The sequence below is a fragment of the Naegleria lovaniensis genome (assembly GCF_003324165.1).
Source record: "Naegleria lovaniensis strain ATCC 30569 chromosome Unknown tig019, whole genome shotgun sequence".
In the NCBI taxonomy this organism is placed as follows: domain Eukaryota; phylum Heterolobosea; class Eutetramitea; order Acrasida; family Naegleriidae; genus Naegleria; species Naegleria lovaniensis.
The window spans coordinates 555,633-566,989 of NW_025407840.1; the positions used below are offsets into that span (position 1 = coordinate 555,633).

At 36.7% G+C, this 11,357-nt stretch overlaps 5 protein-coding genes across 5 annotated transcripts; 3 read left to right on the forward strand and 2 right to left on the reverse strand.

Annotated features, from left to right (window-relative positions):
* Positions 1–492: 492 nt before the first annotated feature.
* On the forward strand, positions 493–1,116 carry C9374_003497 (uncharacterized protein; the record flags this gene model as incomplete). Its single annotated transcript, XM_044693031.1, has 1 exon — positions 493–1,116. One exon carries the CDS (start codon positions 493–495, stop codon positions 1,114–1,116), a length of 624 nt encoding a protein of 207 aa, XP_044549675.1.
* Positions 1,117–3,328: 2,212 nt separating this feature from the next.
* On the forward strand, positions 3,329–3,808 carry C9374_003498 (uncharacterized protein; the record flags this gene model as incomplete). Its single annotated transcript, XM_044693032.1, has 1 exon — positions 3,329–3,808. One exon carries the CDS (start codon positions 3,329–3,331, stop codon positions 3,806–3,808), a length of 480 nt encoding a protein of 159 aa, XP_044549676.1.
* Positions 3,809–5,182: 1,374 nt separating this feature from the next.
* On the forward strand, positions 5,183–5,986 carry C9374_003499 (uncharacterized protein; the record flags this gene model as incomplete). The annotated part of the gene is made up of 1 exon (XM_044693033.1): positions 5,183–5,986. One exon carries the CDS (start codon positions 5,183–5,185, stop codon positions 5,984–5,986), a length of 804 nt encoding a protein of 267 aa, XP_044549677.1.
* A 185-nt stretch (positions 5,987–6,171) lies between these two features.
* Positions 6,172–6,561, reverse strand: C9374_003500 (uncharacterized protein; the record flags this gene model as incomplete). Its single annotated transcript, XM_044693036.1, has 1 exon — positions 6,172–6,561. One exon carries the CDS (start codon positions 6,559–6,561, stop codon positions 6,172–6,174), a length of 390 nt encoding a protein of 129 aa, XP_044549678.1.
* Positions 6,562–6,747: 186 nt separating this feature from the next.
* On the reverse strand, positions 6,748–11,213 carry C9374_003501 (uncharacterized protein; the record flags this gene model as incomplete). The annotated part of the gene is made up of 3 exons (XM_044693037.1): positions 6,748–9,880; positions 9,939–10,208; positions 10,291–11,213. 3 exons carry the CDS (start codon positions 11,211–11,213, stop codon positions 6,748–6,750), a joined length of 4,326 nt encoding a protein of 1,441 aa, XP_044549679.1.
* Between the last annotated feature and the right edge of the window lie 144 nt (positions 11,214–11,357).

The window sequence follows — 11,357 nt, forward strand, 5'->3', positions numbered from 1 at the left end:
ACAAATAATCTCTCCTCAACAACAAATTGGTTGTTGTCAGTTAAAAGTACCTCTATTAAGGGAGATATCAAGCAAGAACGTCGGTTACGCTCGTTGTAAATACTACATTTCACAATTTGTAATGATGTATTTCAAATATCATTACAAAATGCATTCAACAGCATGAGTGGCGCCAAAACATTGTATCAAAGTGGTCATTTTCGCTTGTTTGAGACGTTAATTGATTATTTAGTTAATTCCTGAGTTAATATTATTCTTGTATGCAAATGTCCATGAAACACAGCATTACGCATCAACTCGAATTTCATGATTCCACTCCGCATCTGATAAACAATTAACCAAAACGAAATATTGACATTTGACATAAAATAAAAAGTATTAAAGCCGACCAAGAAAATCGCTAGCTCAACCAACATCATTGAAAAAAAAACAACAAATTCATACGCAAGTTCAGCTCCTCTTGTACATCACAAATCTCTCTCTCTGACCACCATGCCATCCACTAGAAGAATGAATTCCACTCCACAACCTGCACTCGCAGTCAAAACCACCACACCTGCCAGCTGTCCATTCAATTTCGAAAGCATGTCCTTTGAAGACATGATGTCTGCTGCTTCTCAATATACTGACAATGCTTTTTCCTTTGAAAGTTCCATTTACACTTCCTCTGCAACCTCAACTCCAAATAACAAGAAGAGAAAGACGATGGCATCCTCAAGTGCTTCTTCCTATGAAGAATTCAATGACAATTGTCATCTTTCCAACGATCGATCAGAAACCAAAGACGAAGATGAACTCTCTCTTGAAATTCCATCCACAAAGAAGAGTAAAATCGTTGAGAGCTACACTGCTAACATGTCTCCAACCAAGAAACAAGTTCCTCTCATTCGATTGAGTGAAAAGAAGACTCAAGAAGCTTTTCCAACGGATCCATTGAAGGCTGACACTTCTTCAATTTCAGCACTTTCTTTGAATATGAAAGATTGTTTCTCTCATATTGAAAACATTATGAGCGAGTTGAATAACGATGAGACGTTTGGTTCCTTGTGTGTTTCTTCTAATAACATTTTCTCGAAGGCTGATATGGACCACGCTCTTTCACTTTTGAATCAATAGATGATTGGTGTCAATTGTCAATGTACATAATATACACTGTAATCTCATGAAACAAACAGCAACCAATTCCCCTCATACTTCTCCTACCAGGTTTGAATCAAATCACCTGAATCAAACATTCCATACACTTGTCAAATCAATTTTGACCAATAAAATGTATATAAAATTTATTGAAATTAATTGTTAACAAGTTGATTGGAACGAAAGTTATTCAATAGAAACATAAATTCTTCTTGTTGGTTTCTCGAGCTCAGTAACGGATGTCATCAGTTGACAACAACTTATTGATATCATTGAAGAATACAATGTCGAAGAATGTCAAAAGTCAAACTCATCGATGTATGTATTATACGTGCTAATGTCCATTGAGGTGAGCGCCACAATTTGTAAATTGTTAGACACTTCTCATTTTCAAAATTATACAACAATTACAAAATGAACTGACTGTCAGCTTTCATGAGCGAAAAACATCATTCTGACAACATACAATAGGGATGAAGGAATGAAACAGTAGATAGAAACAAGGACAGGCCATTATGACAAGGTACTTGCCATTGCTTTTCACACAAGTGACTTTTTATTATTTACTTCAAGATTAAGGGTCTTTCGCAACAAAACCATAAATAGAGATTACCATTTATAAACCTTTAGTCTAGTTTTGTGTAAAATACCATTCAATAAGGACTTTCGCTTGGAGGTGCTTCTTTTCACAAGACGTGTGTTAGCAAAATCAATGATTCAATAAATTGAGAAATAAAAGGTTCTGGCTGAATGAACTGTTCATGTATTGTTGTTGTAGCTTTTAGTTGGATGTTCTAGTTGGATGACACTTCTAGGTATGTTCAATAGCGCTTCAATCATAGATAATGAAGTGATTCGTTCTTTTCCTTGAGAAATTTATTGTTAAAGTATTCAACCCTTAATTCTGTAAATTGAATTATTTTGAAAAACACATTCATAATTGGTCTTCATTGAAACATTGCCGTCATGGGTATTATTTTAATGAATTTGTCCTTTATCCACATTTTCATCCAACTGCACCTTTCCTTTTGAAAAATAAATGATCACAAATGTTAAAGTCTGTGAATTGTCCTAAACCATCTTGTTGTCCAAAACGAACTCCAATGTACGATTTACCATGTGTAGTTTTTTATTTTTCGAAAATAGAGAATTTAAAATGTTTCACTAACATTTCCATTTTTGAGCTTCATCAAAGTTGAAACAGAGCATTGAATGCGACCGTGTTGAATGTGATTTTCTCCTTTTTTTCAAGCATTGGACATGTCCACGGTAGCACTATTCATTTTGTTTATTTCCTCCGGCATCGTCCTTCTTTTCCAAATTCATCCCGTAATTAAACTGTAGTTACTGTACCATTGATCAACTCTTGTCTAGATTCTAAGGGCGTTAAGGAAATGAGGAAATTTTCACCCAACTGTATTCAAATTACTGTAAACCGTTGAGATTTTGAAAAATTCAGAATAGTAGTCGTCGTTAAAAACATGTTGCCTTTCAATCATTGGATTTACACACTCGTCATCCAGTTGGTTGTGTTTGGGAGATAACGGAAATGAATCCACGCAGGCGGTTAATATCAGTTATGGTGAAAGGGTGTTCCAATCTTTCATAATGTGAGCTATTGACAAGTGGCGTACGTCGAAATGAGAATCCTCTTATCCATTAGTATTTCAAGTTGAGTTCTTGGTGTGTAATGATTCACATAATGATGGCAATGTCAGTTGACGATGTCTAAGATCAATGAAACAAGAGAATCCAGGAGCGATTTTACAATCCAAGTTTTACATTCATATTTTCAAATAATTTTTCTAAAAAGAAGTGATCCAACTCCTCTAGAATTTCATCGTTTTTCAATTTGACATTTTCCAATCGTAAACTCTGAATTCCATAATCGTTCAATTAGTTTCATTCTTGCATCTTCAAAAAAACAAACTCTCTTCATTATTGCCCAAATCTGTCTCGAAAAACATTTTAAAATACATTGTCATCTTCATCCAGACAAAAACTTTTTCACGGCAATTTTTCACACCACAACCCCTTTTTCGTACTTTCATTCTACATTTAAATTTTTCAATGCCAAATTGCATTGGGACACTTGACACGAATTGTAAATTCCAATAAATTCTCATTCGTGTGGAGATGAGCTCGAGATTCAAAGCAAAAAAAAACATCTCAATATAAGAACAATAAGAAAATGCTCGCTACGACCACTTGTACTGCTGCTGCTACTACTTCTACTGCTTGCAATGCTTCAACCTTTTCGTTACATACTTCCTTGAGCCTTTCCGTTGCTCGTGATGATCATCACGGAAAGAAGAGAAAGGGATCTCCAACAAGTTTGGAAGAATTTACTCAAGATCAAATGATGATGATGATGAATAATAACTCTTCCTCAACAACAACAACAACATCCAATAATGATAGAAAACCAATCAAGGCTTCTCCAAAGAGAACCCGAAGAGCCTCTCCTTTAGTGGAATCTCCAAAACATTCGGGTGTGATCAAGCCTTGTTCTTCTTCATCATCATCATCCACACTCTCAATGGTCGACTCATCCTCAATGATCTCCATTCAAGAGAATATCCAAATGTGTTTACAGGAATTGAGTGGTATGGAAGAGTTTGGTGTGTTTATTGATCAAGAGATGAAACAAGCGTTTGCTCTTTTGAATTAAATGGTTTCATTCCGGAACGAACAACAACAACAACCAACACCAATTACTCCTCCTACATCCCTCTAGATCCTAAATAACAACACTACCAATCCATGTAATTCCCAACTAATTTCCCTAATTTTCTTTCCCAAGAGTGATTGATTTGAGTGAATCAATCTCAACAATTTTGCAATTTTGTAAAATCTCCCCATTCATGAATGTAATATAAAAACCAATTCATTAATTTATTATTTTCAACTAGTTCTTCTTATGTTATTCGTTGTGTTTCAATCATACATGAGCTTGTCTTTGAGTAATTCAAGACGTAATGCAAAGTAATTTCACATCATTGTATTGGGCCAAATGTCATTGTATGAATTGATTGTATGAGCTTGCTTGGAGCATGGACGGACGGGACTTTTCACATTAAAGTAACAGAATGAAACATTTTGAATATTATTCCACTTTCCAATTGGATGGTTAATTGTACTAATTTAAAAAGAGCAACCAAAAATCTGTCATGCATGTCATCTCTCAATTTGTAAAGTCAATCCCAATGTTATCTGAAAAATCAAATCTTTTGGATCACTAATCGCCAAAATACATCGTGTTGATTAGTGACATTGTTGTCATTAAAAGTATTGAATGAAAATCATGTCGCAAAGAATTAAGTTCTGTGGAAGTCCTTTTGATTTTCATGATTCTGTTTCATGAATTTTCAAATGAGTGATTCATCCGACAACAAGATATTTTTCAACCTTTTTGTGAACGAGTTAACCTTTCATAAATAATTATTGAAATGTTTTGGAAAGTATGATATGAATTTATTTGAGAATAAAATATTGTGCATTTACAGATCGTGATATATCGCAAGTATGGATGTAAATTCAATGTTTGTAAATGTTGAAACATTTCAAGCAACGAATCCAATACCTTAAAGAAACATTCGACTATATATTAAGGAAGGATCCCACGCCTCACTTATGAGTTTTCAAAAGAAAAGAGTCTCCACCAACAGGAGATCAGCGAATGGCACTTGTCAAAATTTCATCCTTTGAAGGACATTGAAGACATGAAACAATCTTTTCACAATTGTTGAAATTAGCTTGAAAATAGGAAGCAATGGTTGTCAATGAAGCATCGAATTTCCATGAATACATTTTAGAAGTTTCCTTTCTAAGAAATACTTTAAATGATCAATTTATCTTTTTAAATGCCATTTCTTTTTCAACACTCTTCCAAATACGAACATTCTCTTTATTGCAAAAAAATTGCGTTATTCTCTTCTGTGACTTGTTACACAAAATTACACCTTGAAAACCACACATCATTCAAAAATCACTTCATTAAACAAATTACAACAACAGTTACACACAGACGCAAAATTAAAAGAAAATGAAAAGAAACGCATGGAAAGGATTAAAACATTCAATCCTTTCTCATCCACGTCATGATCATCATCCTCATCAAGAATTCTTACTTCTAACTCAACCATTGACACATACTTTAGAATTTAATAATTTTCACACCAACCTCAATAAGAATTCTTCGATTTTTTCATCATCCCAAACGCCTTTACATCTTTCGAGTTTACCATCTCCAAAAAACTTTTACGGAATTGACGAACCGGTCACACTTTCCAACCAATCACCTCATGCCAAGCCATTAATGTTTCGAAGTGTGTTTTCGAACATTTCCGAAAGTTCGAATCTGTCAAATAAGGACATTGCCGATGTGATGAAACACAACTTTGAAATGTTTGATCAAAGTCAAAATTATGATCAATTCATGAAACTTTGCGCAGTATGGATGCGTGCGTATCAAGTGGAAAATGTTCAAATTTTGGATCAGTATTTGAGACAACAATTAGAATTGGATTGTCGTTTGGTTGCTCGTTTGCCCTCAATTGGAGATTCTCGAGAGAAGATTATTCATCCCTTGTTTAGAGAGGGTTCGAGTGTGACTCTTCAATATGTGGTCGATGTTGTTCCAAGTGAAGATTTCGAAGAGGTTCTTCGCTCGCAACAAATCTCGGAACAGGAAAATTATGACCGCTTGTCACAAGCTGGTTTTTCAGAGCAGATTTTGAAAGAGAGTAAACCAAAACTATCATATTTTGGAAAGACAGAAAATTCGTTGGATGAAATGGAGTTGTATACTACATGTCGTGCATTTCCAATGTTTCAAATTGTTGACTAGAGAGTGTGTTCATTGATTTTGTAAATAAATTTCAGCCAGCTGAAATGTCATGACTTTTCCTTTTTAAACACTAGAGAAAGCCATTTATTTTGTACAATCTTTGCATCACGTGATAGGCCCTATAACCTCCAAATACCCTATTCTTGGTCCCCTTCTTCATGTTCGTTCGTCATTTGCCATTTCGTTTAACGCTTTCTTTTAGCGGCTCCTTTTTTTGGCCTTGATGGAGAAGATGATGTTTTCAATGTGTACTTCTCAGGTTTCTCTTTACCTTCCAATTCCATTTGATCTTTACCCTTCTTAATTTGTTCTACCATTTTCTGTTGTTCCTTGTAAGGATCCGTGGAGGGTTTTTGTTTCGGTAAAGTTTCATATCGACCGAGTGATTTGGGCTCTTTTTGTTTTTTTACAGAAGTTCCATATCCATCAAGGTGTGAAAAATCAGTGCTACCAATATTGGTTCCTGTGGTGGAAGTGGGTTTTTTAGTCGCTGGATAGAATTGAGAGGAGAGAAGAGTGGAGAAGGATCGATGGGAATTGTTGAAAAGTTTGAGCCTTTGCAAAAGTGGGACCATGTTGAGTGTTGGGAGTTGTTGTTGAAGTGTGACTTTAGAGGCTCGTTGTTGATTTTTTTAAAGTGGAAAGTTATTGAGGTTGTTGGTCTTGCAAAGCTCTCCTAAATTTGGAAAATTGATATAATTGTCAACGATCTTGGATGAATAACATCTTGTGATAAAAATTGATTTAAATTCTATTCATAATTATTTCATTTGGTTGTCCACTTTTTTCATGATATAGTCAATAAGTACTGATGAATATCTTTCAAGCATGTCAGACACGTCCACTTGTTGGGGTACTGTGGTTGTTGCGTGACTGGCGTTGCTTTCATTGAGCAATGAATGATGAGCTCCTGAGGATACATAACTTTGTTGAGGAGTTGAGAAAACAAAATGTGAATGAGAGGTCGACAATCTGGCACTTTGACTCATTCTTACATTCATTTGTGCTACCATCTTTTGGAAAGAGTTAATCGCTTCCATAGCTCCATCAGTATTCGTGTAGGAAAGTTCTTCCATTTCTTTGATCGTTTCTTCGAATACACATGTCAATTTTGCAATATTGTTCTTAATCTTGGTCACCTTAGTTGGTTCTGGTTTCTCTCTTGGAGTTTGAATTTGAACCATGTCAGATTGATCCATCAACTGTGAATGTGTTTCCATTGTACTCAAAGACAAATCTTTGTTCATAATAGCAGATGAATCTACCATGGGCGACTCATCAGTAAGATTTCCTAACTGTGGGCTTGAATGAGCTACGGTTGGCAAAACCGGTATTTCGACCGCAAGAGTACGCTCTGACGTTTTGTGGTCATTATTGGATGTGCTGTGTTCTTGTTCTTGATGTTGCCCTTCAGGTTGGTCATTCTTTGAATCATCTGATATCTCGGATTCTTTTACATCCTCAGTTGCTAGTTGGGATGGCAATTGAGCTTCGTGTTTGGCTAAAAATTCTTTAAACTCATTGAGCTTGCGATCAATATCAGTTTTCGTATTGACTACAACAGCAGGTTTTTTTTCTTCAACAATAATCTCAAGCTGTGAATCTTCATGACCATCTCTTAATTTCTTACAAATGGTGTCGATAGAGAATCTCTCTGCAGATTCATCCACTGGTGGGTTTTGCAATACATTACAAGCGTTTTGGTTATTGAATGATCCCTCTTCCTGCTTGGTCATCTTAAAGGATGAAGTAATACTGCTACGAAGGATTGAAGGGATCAACACAGGTTTGGCAAGATCATCTTCCATTTTCTTGGAAATCATTCGAGATACCTCATTCTCATCGTCACTTTCGTTTTCATCATCGCTATCGCTCACTGCTTCCAAATCTCCTACCTGAATCGATTCTCCATTATTTGGTATCATACTCAAGTTGTCAGCAAGAAGACTAATTTCGTTCTTTTCTTCGGCAGGCTGATCCTGAACGAGTTCAGTATGATCGTTCTCAGCAACTTGAAAACTGGTGTCAGCACAGTTTTCAGATGAAGGAAACATGATAATATTGTCTTCATCATTTGAATCTTCATCATCGCTGAGATCTTCAATTAGGTCTTTGTGCTTGTGCAAAAGTGAAGATTGATCTTGATGGAGCATTTCGTCCAAATTCACAATATCGTCATTATCATTGCTATCGGAAGGAGTGGTCACTCGCTTATTGGATACGAGGGATCGATCTACATCCTCAATATTAGCGATAAGTTTAAAGTTATCCTTTTCGACCACTCTTTCTGCCCATTTGGACAGTGGCTTGTCTTCGTCATCCTTTTTGTCAGTAGGTTTTGGAGAACTGCCGGCACCTTTAGCCCATTGAGGAAGCAAGGTATCTCGTAAGATTGGTTGCGACGAGGGAATGGCCTTATTGGAGTGTTGTTCATTCTCTTCGTGAGGTTCTGCAGCATCTTTTTGACCCACATCAAACAATTGTTTGCTTAACGACTTGACGAGCTCTGAGGATGGTAGCCCTCTTGCAGATGGAGGTGGGGGTAGTTGTGCAAAAGCAATGGGTGCGTTCTTAATGTCGTGATCGCTTGACTTGGGTGTGAGAGGTTGTTGCAAGTGATGAGCTGATGGAACTGGGCTGCTCATAGATGCTCTCTTTAGTTTTTCTAATTCGTCCATTCTCTCCATCATTTGTTTTGTTAAATTGCTTCCTATGGACCAAATAAAAATGCAGCCATCAGCTGATGTAGTTATTAATCTTTTGAGGTCGTGTGTAAAAGATATTGAAGTAATAACGTCAGCATGACCCTTAACTCTGGAAATGAGCATTCTACGGTAGAAGGAGTAAACTCTTAAATGTTTGTCAGAAGCACTTGTGACAGCAATAATACCAGCAGGACAGAGTTTAACCTTTAAAGGATCTGCATTATCAACTCCTGTTTTAACAGGTTTGTTGTCTTTTGTCTCAATATATTGTTTACATTTTCCTGATTCAATATCATAAACGTTAATTCTCTTTCCTTGTCCAGCTGTGACTGCCCATTTTCCAGTAATATCAACATCCAGATCAAACACAGAAAAAGGTGATGGTGTTTGTTGGTATCTTACGACTCGGACACTCTTCTTGCTACCGACATCTTCAACTTTTCTGAATACTACAGACTTCTCAGCTCCAATGCTTACTAATTTAAGAGTTTCCCCGTCTTTTGTTGTACTGGAACTAAATTTAAGGGAGGTGACAGAGGAGCTATGATCATCCAAGGTTTGTACAACATCAATATTTCCATTGCTCATTTTGTAAAGGTGAATCATGCGGTCACGACTGCCAGAACCAAAAATGATATCCCCATTTGGTAGTTGATGACTGTCCAAGCATAAAACTTCAGACTCGTGTGCAAATTCATTGTAAATTGGATCAAAGTTGAAAACATCGTGTACCCGTACATGCCCTTGCTTGTCACCAGAAATAATTGAGGATCCGTCTGGAGTAAAACTAATACTTCTAATACCGCCTTCAATGTTCTTGACACTGGGAGGAATGTGTAATACAGCAAGTAGCTCTTTACAGAAGGCACTTTTACCGGCAACTGAAGAACGAATATTCTCCTCTTGATCAGAATCGATATTCCAAAATCTGATTGTATTGTCAGAGGAGCAAGTGGCAAATGTTCCTGGTGGAAGACTTGATTTGGTATTTGCAGGAAGAACATCGAGATCCCAAACACAGCCAGAGTGACTAATGAACGATCTATACTTGGAAATTAAGGAAAGATTTGAAATATCCCAAACAAATAAGCTTCTGTCGTCATACATGACTGCAACTTTTTCACCGAAAATGCCACATGCAAGTGCGCTCGGAGGAATAACATCTTCTGATACCGCAGGCTTTACATAGCTATTGAGGGAGCGTGTATTGTTTAAATTTTTCCATGTTAATAAATTCTACTACGAACCTATTATTAATATTGGTGACGCTTTTCATTGTGACGTGACTGGTGGATGGTGGTGGCTCAGGCAGTGTCTTCTTGAATTGCAGAGTTTTGGTTTCAAATAATCGAACCACTCCTTTTGCGCTGGCAGTTGCAATGTATTTGTCTGAGACTGAAATGGCGAAGGCTTTTTGTACTTTAGTGTTCACCCAGCTTTGTAGCTCTTTACATTTTGGGTCTATTTTACAGAGAATTCCATCTTCAGTTATGGCATAAACTTCTGCGTGTTCGTTCCTACGATGTTGTCAATTATTAAATAGAATTATAAAAATTGATGAATATTCACTCGTGATGAATCTCAAGGTGCTGTACTTACTTTCCTCTAGAGTCAATACTCACAAAATTTGCTTGCTTCCAAACATCTAGATTACACATTACAGATCTGACAGAAATTAGAGATGATTTAGCAGTTCTTGCATAGGACCAAAATCTCACGAAACCTTTTCCGACTGTGATGAAACCGTTGTCATCGTTTGGAGCCAAGGCAATGTCGTTGGTTTCATCCACATTTTTTGAAAATTTCAATTCACCCTTTCCGACACTTCCGGATGATTGGCCAGAGGCAGGAACAAGCTCCCAAATTTTCAATTCATTTTCTGCGCCTAAACTTAGGAGCATTTTAGAATCTTTGGAGAAGCATAGTTGCTTGATTTCATGCTCATGCCCTTTTTCCTTACACTTGACATCAAAACTGATTTTTGGTTTCTCTAATGTCACATTGGGCTCGTTGTTTTTGTTCTCATTGTCATTCATTGAGGGAGAAAATATTTGATGCAAATCCCAAACGGCAATGGATGGCTTTGGCCCTCTCTCACCTGCTGCTAAATATTGACCATCCTTGGAGAATGCAATACAACTGAAAGGTTTGTTTGAGGTTGGATGTTCCAAATATTTCAATTGCTTACTTCTCTTAATATTGTAAAGAACGACAAAAGTTCCTGCCAAATAGGCCACAATTTCAGAATTCATACTGTGACCACCTATCATTAATGGAAGAGCTCCCGACATTGGTATTGCAGATGGATGTAATTGAAACGAATGTTGGTTGTAGACAGTACTTCCAATAATTCTCTCCAATTTTAACCCAGATGCTCCCGATCCTCCACCATGATGATGAATATTGCTGCCGATGGAACCCTTACTTCCTTTGTTGAGTTGACCTAATGGTGTTGGGATCATCTTTTTAGCTGCGGAACCAGCTCCTTTCTGTCCCGAGTTGTATTCATGATGTTCTTGCATTTGAAAATAAATTGATCTAGAGTGGAATGGAAGAAAATGATGAGGTAACAATAAATTAAATGATGATGAATATCAAATTTGTATGTACAATTAATGGGTTGCTGATGATGTGTGTGATGGATCAGGTTGCACAAACGCCTTTTC